The sequence below is a fragment of the Carettochelys insculpta genome, chromosome 2, assembly GCF_033958435.1.
Source record: "Carettochelys insculpta isolate YL-2023 chromosome 2, ASM3395843v1, whole genome shotgun sequence".
In the NCBI taxonomy this organism is placed as follows: Eukaryota; Metazoa; Chordata; order Testudines; family Carettochelyidae; genus Carettochelys; species Carettochelys insculpta.
In genome coordinates this window covers 162,694,560-162,706,852 of record NC_134138.1, presented here as the reverse complement: position 1 = coordinate 162,706,852, position 12,293 = coordinate 162,694,560, and the positions used below count along the sequence as shown (strand labels likewise).

Here is a 12,293-nt window from a genome sequence, read left to right as displayed (position 1 = left end):
GCTCCAAATGCAACAATTGCAGAATTCCCCTAGGACTAATTAAAACTGAAGTAAAAGTTGTGAGTACGTACCAATAACAACAACAACACTACATGGATGTGGTAATTATTGCAAAAACAAACTACAGGTTGAATCTCTCTAGTCTGGCAACTTTGGAACCTGACCGATTTTGGACAAGAGAATTTTCCCAAGCGTGGTAAGTCAATATTGTTTAGCATAGTGTTTCTTAAAAACTTTTTGAGACCACAGAACACCAAACATTTTTTTCCCCTGAAGAACAGCTATGGAAATTTTTGTAAAACTAAATAAATAAATAAAAATATTTTCCTCAGACCAAAACACAACAAACAGCAACATATACAGCAAAAACAAAATGAAGCTCAGTAGTGAGAGCACTGGCCTTGTAAACCCAAGATTGTGAGGTCACTCCTTGATGGGGGCCCTTCAAGGTTCTGGGTCAGGTTAGATTAACAATAAAAATCTGTGAGGGATGGTGATGGGTCATGCTGGGAGTGTTCCACAGAACACAGTTTAAGAAACACTACTCTAGCAGCATTACCAAACACTTCCACTACCTACTGGGCTCTCAGAAGACATTTTGGGGTAAATTACAGCTAAATAACAGCACAAAACACTGAGAGCCAAGATTGGTAGCTGGAAACACTTTATGGAACTGTGGGAAACTTGTCCACACCCATGGTTAGTGGTCATCCAAGTAACTAAAATCATGACAGATTCTGGATGTTGCTGGACAAGTTTATATTGCACTCTTGAAAATTGAGAAGCCTCAAGGTGGACTGAGTGGGCTATGCAAAACTCTCACAAATGAACTGCTTCCTATCACAAGTGGGAGAATCCCCACCACCACCTGTTGAGATAGAACATGGCTGCAGTGTTGCCAGGGAACAGTAGCACACTCCTGCCACAACGTGAGGCAGGAATACCTAACAAGCCAGGCAAACTGCTCTGCACTCTGACACTGATGTGTAGTGAGAGCTCCACTGGGGACCACATCCTGAGGGGTCCCACATCAGCTCCTGAGGCCAGCTCCAATGTGTCTGAGGATTAAAGAGATCAAAGACTGTGGTCAGGTGAAGGGAATGCTTGAGCAACCCACCAGAGAGTGTCCAGGAACTAACTGAAGGAAATTAGGACTGGAGAAGGCACTGTAAGCACTGAGTCTAGATGGTGGCAGTTCAGTGAGCAGACAACGGCCAGGTAATCCTGAAGGAGCCTGAGGCATAGGTTTGCATGTTGTATCATGTACATGAACGAGGTCCTATAACCTAAAATTCTCAGACAGAAATGGACTAGCATAATGGAGTGGTCCTTGATGTCTGCTATGAGTGTTATTACCATGTGAAACTGGCCTTCTGGAAGGAAGGCTGTGGCCTAGGTGGAGTCAAGCAACACTCTGCTAAATTCTATCCTCTGCACCAGACTGAGGATAGACTTCCGTTTATTAGCTGGCCCAGGGCCTATCAAATCAAATGTATGAAAGGGGTTCTGGACTCCACCTGAGACGTGGACTAGTTTCTGACTACTCAGTTATCTAAATACAGGGATATGTGCATCTGTCTTCATACTAAGGTTGCCACTACTGTCATGCACTTTTAAACACTCTTGAGGCTGCTGATAGGCCAAATAGCAGAACTGGAAGTTGGTAGTGGGCCCGGTTCACAACCAACCTGAGGAACCTTTTGTGGCCTTGGAAAATCAACATGCAAAACTACACATCTCCTCATTCAAAGGCAGAGATCCAGGGAGGAGGTAATGGAAGCCAGGGAGACTGAGCAACATCAGTTTCTTGAGATAACCATTGAGTCAGCACAGATCTAAAACAGGAGTGAGATCACCCCTGAGGCCCTGAAGGGATTGCTCAACCTCAGTCAGGAATTAGAAGACTGCAACCATAAGCTCTTATGCATAGCCACTGAAGAGGCTATGGATCTGGCCGCTGAGTCCCCCACATCCAGGGCTGCACACAAGGAGGCCTGGGCTATCACCTTCCCCTTTTCCACCAGCAAGGAGAACTCCTGCCTAACCTCTTGGGGAAGTGAGTCTCTGAACGTCAACATAGAGTCCCTCACACTGAAGTCGTATCTGCCCAGCAACACCTGCTGGCTGGCAATCCTAAGCTATACTTTCCCTAGTAGACTAAATCTTCCTACTGAAAAGGTCCAGCTCTTGGAGCTTTTTGATTTGGGAGTCACTCTTTTTAGGCCCAGTCTCTCTTCTTCACTGGCTAACAAGACCACTGAAGACCCCAAAGCAGGGAGGAGAGTACAGAAACTCATAACTATTTCCTCTAGGGTTCTTTTTCCCCAAGTGGAGGGAATTAGAGACAAGGATTCATCACAGAGCTTCAACTTGGTCCATAGTGGCCTCATTGGGAGATGGAGCCACTTTTGACAGGCCCATGGCAACCAGGATGTCTGCCAGGCTGTGAGAGGATTCTTTCCCTATCTCTGCTTGCAAGACTAAGTTTGAGGTCAACTTTTCTGTAGTTTCTGGTGGGTATTACAGTCATCTTGAGAAGATGCTGCATCCATCCCAACACTGCCTCCTCCAGGGAGAAGAATTAGGTGACCTATACCAGCAGGGGGCCCTCCTTCTCCACTGATAGGATCCTGCAGATCTAGATTCTGAAGTTCAATGTCAGGCTCAAAGCCAGAGACCAGGTGAGATTTTAAAAGTTTTGAAGAATGTCAAATTTTTAGAGAAAACACATTGTCAAACACATTCTAACACAATTTTTCAGAAAACTTGCTCTGTAATTAAGAGTAAATTCTGTAATTTCACCAAAGATGTGTTGTATTCTTCATATAAAGCAAAGAAGTTGAAAGCCTGCTTCAAGTGCAAAATGGAGCTCACCATTAAAACAAGAGAGCCATGACCAAAGAATCCATAAGACCACCACCAGAAAAAAATAAGGTATTGAAGTGGGAGATGCTGCTGTACCTATTTTCATGGTTCTGTTTCAGTGCATATGAAAAGGAACAAAGCCCATCAAAGGCTAGAAGTTTTTCAGAGTTCCAAGATCCTTGTGGTATAATGCTCAGCTCCAAAAAGTGGAGAACAAAAGAAGCTGGGATCTGCACAGGCAATTTCACAAAATGAAAACTGAAAAATCCAATTTCACATGTGTAAAATATCAACTGTGGCATTAAGGATGCCCAGTACATTAATTCTGCAATAATTTCTCCTGCTGACTGAAGACTATGTTCTTGTTAAAGAGGAAATCTGAAGTCCAAATTGCTTATTTGGTAGTCATGGACAAAACCTCACTCCCCACATAAATCTGGTAAACCAAACCATCCAGACACTTTGTAGAGCACCTCTTCTCTCTTCTTTGTTTGGGAAAGTCTTGTGACTAACTTTTATTTGTATCTATGTTCAGTGGTTGCTAATAATTCTGTTTGTCAAAAAAGCGCTGGCAGCCTTCTCTACTGTGCTTGACTTATAGTTAGATTTTATGTTTTTAATATTGGTTTGGGAACCATCACAATCAGACTAGTGCTCGTTAATTCTGTTATGAAAGGGAAATAAAGCAGGTCAGCAATTAATTTAAAGCAGGATTTTTTTTCTCTCTCTCGCTCAGATAATTTAAACAATGCTGAATAGATTTTCACTGAATTTTCAGGAAGAAGAAAAACAGACTCATAGCATTAGAAAGGACTGCAAGGGTCAGCTAATCTAACCCACTGCCAACATGCAGTACACACCTATGTACTGAAACAAAATATGAAAAATATTCACCCAAATGGTAACTGAGGGTGAAACAGCAAGCCATTAAAATTAGGAAATAAGACTACTAATGCTTTGGTTATGTCTGATAAAGCATATTTCAATGATGGAATTTCAGATTTTTTTCCATTGTGTACAAGCATTTCAACCTATATTTAATATTTAAAATCAATACACTTTAAAAAGTAATTATTCTAAGTGAGATCCAATAACACTATTGCAACCAAATTAATTTTCTTAATTTTATTTTCTAATATTCAAATGGATTACCTGTAAGGGTTGAAAACAAGAAACTGAAGTAGTCTACATCGCTCACTGAACTCTCCTGCACTTGGCATTTCCATCCAGCAAAGGAAGATCTATAAAACATATACACACAATGTTGGGGAGTTATTAAACACTATACTTAAAAATACATGTTCAGAAATTAGATATTAAGATGATAAATTTAAAAATCAAATGAGTATGCTTTACTTTAAGCATACCTATCACCCAACTGTTGGGGAGAAAACAAGAAAAAACAGCTTCACACAATTTTATTTTCCTATTTTGGTGTTTCGTTTTTAGCTATGTAATGGAAAATTTTTCTCCATGACTGTCAAAGGTCACCTTCAGATTGTGTAACTGACCTGATAAATATTCCAAAACTACTGATACAATACCTTAGGGAAAAAATATTAGACAACAGAAACAATAACCTGAACCAATTATATTTTTCCTGGAACCTTATTTTACATTTGATTTTTTTATTTATATAGTTAAATTAAATTTTAAATGAAAAAGTCTGTATTTTGCAAAGCCACATTATATTTTTATTGCATTTAGCAATGGAGTCTATTAAATAGGAGTGTCAGCCTACATTCAGAAAAATAAGGATCTTAATTTAACACAGGAATTATAACAAAAACAGAGAAAGAGACAAAGGTAAAACTTGCTGCGAAGTCTCTCAAGGATAGGTAAAATATAAGGTAGGTTGCCCAGCACCTCTCACTGTAAGACTTGTTTTCAGTTACATGTGACTTTCTCAAACTCATTATTTAGTTAATGGTTCAGCCACCTCCAAAAATGAGGGTGCAGTGTTATATCCATGTCATCTTCTGGTGACCTTTTCTTTGAGAAGCTCTATTATCCTCAATATTTGGAGCAAGGAATTGAAACTTGGCATTGGGTAGCCTGTTGGGGATATCATTTTTCCTGCCACCAGGAAAATCCACCCAAATTTGAACAAGTTATAAACCTTTGAGAAAAAGGCAATTCACAAATGCTCACTAGAGAGATGCCAGAATCTATGCAGTTTAATTCCCCTCAAACTCTGCCTTCCCTGAGAACACTCCATTCAAGGTCTTCAGGGGGTCCAAGCAGGATTTCTGTGCAATTACAGCACTGGACTGTTCTAGCCCATATGAAGGAAACTGTCTGAATCGCATGCAGAGACGACAAGAATTGTACCTGGGGAGCATAGACAGGGACAAGGAGCCTGGGAGATATGGAGAGGAGACCTCAGAGCCAATTCTAGGCAAAGAGTCTAGAACTGGAAGCCAGCAAGAGGCAGAGAAAATTGAGAAGAAATCATTAAGTACATAGGATGTCAGGAAGGAAAAGATATATTAGATAAAACACCAAATTCTCTCTTTCCTGGGGGTGTTTTATTGGTGTTCATTGGACTAAAACAAAAAATCAGAAGTCCCTCCTACAGTAGAGGTCCCTATGTCCCCCTGAAAAGACAATGGCAGATTTCAGGGAGGACACTTCTTGATTCCATGACAGGGAAGACTATTCCATGATCATCATCATCATCATCACCACTAACCGTGGGCTCAGCACCCGTCGGTATCCGATGCCTCTCTCACTATTTCCTTCCATCTTTCCCTGTCCAGTGCGGAGTGGCTTAGTTTCTGTAAACTAGCTCTGCATCAATCATCTATCCATTCTCTGGGGGGTTTTCCTCTCCTATTCGAACCATCCATTATGCCGAATACCAGGGTCTTGATTTTTTTGTTCGTCATTCATTCTGCAAATATGCCCAAATAGTTGTAGCTTCCATTTTATAACCTTCTGTAGCAGGTTCTCTTTTGGCTGTATCTTCCTATATAATTCCTCATTGGTGACCTTCTGCATCCATCCTATTCTCAGAATCTTTCTATAACACCTCCTTTCGAATGCCAATATTCTTCTCTTCAAATCTTGTGTTATCACTCATGTCTCACAGCTGTACAACATGCTGCTGAATATGCACGTTTTCAAGATGCTCAGTTTCATTCTTAAGCTAATCGCTTTGCTTTTCCAGATCTTATCCATTACCCTCAAACTGGCTCTTGCTTTCACTATTCTAGTCGCTATTTCCTTCTTACAGTCTAGATCATATGTTATGTTGCTCCCCGATATGTGAGCTTCTCTACATTTTCTAGTTCAATACCATCGACCCTGATCTTCCTCCTTATCTCCAAATACCATTGTTTTTGTTTCATCGATGTTCATAGTCAGTCTGTACCGCTTCCCTTCTTCGTTTAACACGTGCACCATTTTCGCTAGCTTCTCCTCATCTTCCTCAATAGTAACTGTATCATCTGGAAACGTGAAGTTGTTAATTCTTTTCCTGTGCACAAATATCCCTTCTACCTCTTCCTTGATCTTGTCCATTGCTCTCTCCAGATGTGCAATGAAGATAGCTGGCAATATTGAATCTCCGTGTCTCATACATCTACTTGTTTTAAGCCAACTTCCCAACTCCCTGCATGTTCTCACCGCTGCCTCCGCATTGTCTCCAATATCCTTCAACAACCATACCAGTCTGCTATCCGCTCCCTATGATTCCAACACTGCCCAAGTCACTTTCTGATCTATACTGTCAAATGCCTTTTGAAAAATCGACAAAGCAAGCGTATACGTTCTTATTCTTTTGTCGAGCTTTTTCCGCTATCAGTCTTAGTGCCAATACCTGCTGTGTGGTAATTCTACCTTTTCTGAACCCCGCTTACTCGTCTGCTATACATTCTTCTGTCTGCTATCTTAGTCTCTCAGTCATCATCATTATCAGCACCTTGCCTAGATGGCTCATTAGGGCAATTGTTCTGTAGTTCTTGCATTCCAATGTATTTCCTTTCTTGGGTCTTGTCACTAGCACAGATCTTGTCCATTCCTTAGGTGCCTTCCCTTCTTTCCATGCTATATATTACATAGTCGGTGTATTTCCTGAATCATGCTTTCTCCGCCGTATTTGATCATCTATCCCGTGATCTTATTTCCAGGGCTCTTCTTGTTCTTTAGTCATTTCACTACTTTTTCTACTTCCTCCTTCAAAATATCAGTTTTGCTCTCGATACTCAGTGGAGATATCTCTTTCAGTTCTTCAATCAGTCCCTCTGAGACACTCGGAGCCAACTGTGCTTTGTATGGATCGGTGCAATATCTCAGCCATCACTGCACAATCTTCTCCCTGTTCATGAGCACTTCTTCGTTCTCATCTTTGATCGCCATCTGCTTTGGTTGCCATTTCCTTTTAACATTCCACTGCTTACTGGGCTCTTAGAAGACATTTAGGGGTAAAATACAGATAAGTAACAGCACAGAACACTGAGAGCCAGCACTGATGGTTTTATACAAAGGTTACAGAACTACAGGGAAACTTGGCCACACCCACGATAAGTGATCATCTGGATAACTAAAAGCATGCCAGATTAAGGATGTTACCAGATGAGTGTTCCAGATTCAAGACGTTCAACCTGTAGTATGATTCAGGAGCTCGTTTCCTCAGAGTCTGAGGAGACCTACATTGACTGCTCCAAAAGGCAGAGTTTTTGTTTGGTTTTGCTTTGGTGATTTACACATACTTGCAGAGAAGGACTAATGTACCAACCACCCATTTTGAATATGCAGTTCCCTCAGGCAGAAAAGACAACTACCGTAACCATCCTTCAGGGGAATTAGTATACCCCAGGACAGGCAAGTCTTAAAACCCACAGAGGTTTTGAGTTAACCATTTTGGAGGGCTGGACAGAGGAAACTTATAAATGGTGACTCAAATCACAGCAGGAGATCAGAAAAGTAGTTCTGAAGACTTTGCAACATTCAACCCGAGCAACAAACTAGCTGGTCAAACACATCATTTTCATCTTAACACCAATAACAGCTCCAGCCCAACTTTTTCCCCCAAAGAGAATGGCTATAACCATCTTGAATACCATCTACAAGACTGAAACAAAGGGGAAGGGGGCTGCTTCTTTCTAAAACCTTTCTTCAGCAAAAGGGATGTTAATACAAAAGCCTTACTTAGTATTTTACATTTCAAATGCTTGAATTATTTTGCCCTTCTTTTCCCACAGACTGAATAAAAGGTTAAAGAGATTTTTAGGTATGGCTGCCATGGTAATAAGCAGGCTGAAGTCTGCAGGACAAACCCTAAATCTTATTTAAACTGTTTAATGTTGGACAGTAACAGAGTTGTGTTATTATTTCTGATTCTTTGGGCCCTTTTATTCCATCTGAATGAATACAAGCCTCGTGGAAAAAATACATGACCCTGTAAAGACTTCATCATAGTACATATGACAAAGAGGGCAACACTGAAGTTATACAGGCAACAGTATTAGTTCAGACATAGCCTGAATGCTTGACTTTGAAACTTGAATAATACTTTATGCAGTGTTTCTCAAAACCCGTGTCCACACATGCACGCTACTTCGAAATAGCAGCACTAACTTCGAAATAGCGCCCGTCATGGCTACACGCGTCGGGCGCTATTTCGAAGTTAACTTCGATGTTAGGCGGCGAGATGTCGAAGTCGCTATCCTCATCAGGAGATGGGGATAGCGCCCTACTTCGATGTTCAGCGTCGAAGTAGGGACCGTGTAGTCATTGCGCGTCCCGCAACTTCGAAATTGCGGGGTCCTCCATGGCGGCCATCAGCTGAGGGGTTGAGAGACACTCTCTCCAGCCCCTCAGCTCAATGGTGGCCGCGTGGAGCGGCCCCTTAAAGGTCCCCTCCCCCTCCCTTCCTGTGCAGGAAGCTGAGGCAATGTGCAGGCAGCAGCCCAGACACGCGGCCAGCCTGCACGTCCCTCAGCAGCCACAGGACCATCAATGGCTGCCCGGCAGCCCCCCCAGCACCCCCAGGAGACCCCCCCCAAGGGGAGCCAGGGCAGCCAGCCCAGCCAGGAGGGCAGCCAGGCTGGCAAGCGGCAGTAGGGCCCCTCCTGGACGGAGGCCGAGCTGCGGGACCTGCTGGGGCTCTGGAGTGAGGAGATGGTGCTCCAGGTAATGGGGAGCAAGAGGTGGAACGCGGATGCGTTCGCTCAGCTGGCCGACGGCCTGGCTGCCTGGGGTCACCCTGCCCACACTCCTGATCATGTCAAGAGTAAGGTGAAGGAGCTGCAGCAGGGTTATGCCCGGGCCCGGGATGCAGCCGGCCGATCTGGGGCCGCCCCCGTCACTTGCCCCTTTTACAGGGAGCTCAGGGACATCCTGGGCCCCCGGCTCACCTCCTCCCTTCTGGCCACCCTTGATACTTTGGCTGACGAGCCCCAGCAGGCCCTTCAGCCGCAGTCCGCCCCAGAGGTAAGCCCCGCAACCCGGGGGCCCCCCCCGGAGCCCACCCCCGGGCCATCGCAGCAGGAGAAGGAGGAGGAGGAGAATCCGGGCTGCAGAGCCTCCTCCTGCCATCCCGGAGCAGCAGCAGGGCCTCCGCCCCCCCAGGGTGGACCGACAGGTATGTACTCCCCTCTGGTGTACACCCCTGGGCTTGAGGGGCGGGGGTAATAGATATGTGTCCAGGGCCCCCGACATGCTCACATGGCCATGGCTCCAAGGACAGCAGGGCCATGTCCCTCACAGCAGTGCATCAGCCCCTGCCCCCCCCCCCACCCCGCACGACAGTGCCATGCCCCATCCCCGGGGCAGGGGGGAAGCGGAACCTCGAGGGGCCCCGGGAGGAGGGGGTGGGACACCCCGCAGCAGCAGCAGCATGATGTGATGGAGTGGGGGGAGTGCAAAAGGGAGACTCAGGCTAGATATGAGCAACAAGAGCCGAATAGCTCCCAAGGGCAAAGGATGATCTTGGGGCTACAGCTGGCAGGTGACACCTCTGCCCTGAACAAAGAGGAGGGAGGAGCCGAGCTGGCTTTGAAATGGGGGGGGGGGGGAGAGGGAGGGCTGGAAGGCAGCCAGCCTGAGGAGGGGGAAAGCTGCATCCCAGAGGGGCACCCCTTGGGGTCTTCTCCCCAGGACGGGTTGGAAGGACTGTCTCTTCTGACAGCTGGTGCTGTCACTCTTGGGAGAAACTGGGCATCTGTGGCCTAAGAAACCTTTCCTGTCAGACCCTGTGGAGTGAAATGAGAGTCGCTCCCAGCAGGGGACGGGGTACAGTGCAGGGGGACCCCTGAACCCCATCCATCACAGCAGCATCTCCTGGGGACGGGGATGGGGAACCTGCAGCACAGGGCTAGGGGGACAAAGGCCACGGCTCGGGGCCCACACTAACGCCTGTCTCCATTCTTCTTCCCCCCCTCCTCTCCTGTGTCCCGCAGCTGCACCATCGGAAGGGCCGGAAGAGAGCGCCGGCGAGGCATCAGTGGTCCCGGAGACCCCTCCGGGGCCATCGCTCCAGTCAAGCCCCTCGGCCGAGGACCGACCGGCCCCACGGCGGGCTAGAGGGCGGACCCCGCGCCACCACCAGCCGACAGCGACTGACCCCCAGCTGCTGGCCGTCCACCGTCGGCAGCTGGAGGTGGCAGAGCAGCGCCTGCGGGCGGAGCAACGCCGCGTCGAACTGCAGGAGCGGGCGCTGGCCTGTCACCAAGAGGCATGGGGGGCCTACATGGACACTTTCAACCGCCTGGTGGACTACCTGGCCCCCCATGCCACGCCGGCCGCCGCAGCACCCGCCCTGCCTGCTCCACCCGCCGCACCACCAGCTGCTCCGCACGTCGCCGTCCCGTCCGCCGTCGCCCCGCCACCCACCACCGAGGGCCGGAGCGCCGAGGGACCCCTGGAGCCAGCTGAGACTCGCTGGGCATATCTTCCCGTCCGCCCCGCCCCCAGCCAGCCCCGGACAGGGCCCCCGGCTGCCCACGCCCAGTCCCGGACTTTAGGGACGTGCCCCCCCTCCCTTGTATATAGTTGTGACTTATTAATTTGTGCCCCCCGTTTGCCCCGTCCCCCCCATGTAAATAGTTCTCCCCTTTATCATCCCTGGTTTTCTTTTTATTAGTGAACAAACTTTTTTATTACTATTGTTTTATTTGTACACATTACTTTTGTTCCACACATGTTGTATAGAGTTTGTTCTTGTTTTATTTATAGTTTAAAAAAAAAAAAAGTTCTAAAAGAAAAAGCAGTTTAAGTTCAGCCACAAGTGCATGCTATCATTTGTGCAGGAAAAGTGGGGGGGGGGTGCGGTTGGGTGCTCCATGGTGTGGGCGTTGGGGCAGGGAGTGTTGTGGAGGAAGGGGTGGGCAGTGGGGGGCCTAGCAGAGTTCACCCCGCGGCCTCATCATCGAAGTGGGCCCGCAGGGCGTCCCGAACCCGGGTCCCTTCAGGGTCCGCCTGCTGACTGGGGGCAGCGGGTGGCTGCAGGTCGGCCCTGCTGACCTCCACAGCCCAGCCCTGGAAAAAGGCCTCCCCCTTGCTCTCCACCAAATTGTGCAGGGCGCAGCAGGCACTCACAATCAGGGGGATGTTGTTGGGGCCCGCATCCAGGCGGGTCAGGAGACATCTCCAGCGTCCTTTCAGGCGGCCAAATGAGCGCTCCACCACCTGGCGCGCGTGGTTCAGGCGCTGGTTGAAGCGCTCCTGGCTAGCAGAGAGATGGCCCGTGTACGGGTGCATGAGCCAGGGCCGGAGGGGGTATGCTGCATCTGCGATGACGCAAAGGGGCATGGTGGTGTCCCCCAGAGGGATCTCCCGCTGGGGGATGTAGGTCCCCGCCTCCAGCCGGCAGCACAGGCCCGAGTTCCGGAAAACCCGGGCGTCGTGGGTGCTGCCAGGCCAGCCCACATAAATGTCCTGGAAACGGCCCCGGCTGTCCACCAAGGCCTGGAGGACCACAGAATGGTAGCCCTTGCGATTCATGTAGCGTCCTCCACTGTGATGCGGGGCGCAGATAGGGATGTGAGTCCCATCCAGAGCCCTGAAGCAATTGGGGAAGCCCAGGGTGGCAAAGGCTGCGATGGTGGCATCTGGGTCCCCCAGCCTCATGAGCCTGTGCAGGAGCATGGCATTGATGGCACGCACAACCTGCAGGGAAAGCACATGGGACAGCACCAATGAGGGGTGAGCAGGGTGTGCGTGGCCCTGCCCTCCCCTGCCCAGGCCCGCCTCCCCTGCCCTGCCCTGCCCTGCCCTCCCCTCCCCTCCCCCCGTGGGTTCTCTTACCTCTATGAGGACAGCCCCGACAGTGGCCTTGCCGACACCAAACTGCTGTCCCACGGATCGGTAGCTGTCTGGAGTGGCCAGCTTCCAGAGAGCGATGCCGACCTGTTTCTCCACAGGGAGGGCACGCCGCATGGCAGTGTCCTGGTGCCTGAGTGCGGGGGTGAGCCACTGGCACAGCT

The 12,293-nt window shown here is 48.1% G+C and overlaps 1 protein-coding gene across 5 annotated transcripts in view; it reads right to left on the bottom strand.

The window, feature by feature from the left end:
- TEX10 (testis expressed 10) overlaps positions 1–12,293 on the bottom strand; it is a 113,307-nt gene that overhangs the window by 26,084 nt on the left and 74,930 nt on the right. For all 5 annotated transcript variants that reach the window (XM_074987947.1, XM_074987952.1, XM_074987948.1 and 2 more), the window contains one exon: positions 4,018–4,106. In XM_074987947.1, the coding sequence (XP_074844048.1) occupies positions 4,018–4,106 (89 nt within the window). The remainder of the gene's footprint in view (positions 1–4,017; positions 4,107–12,293) is intronic.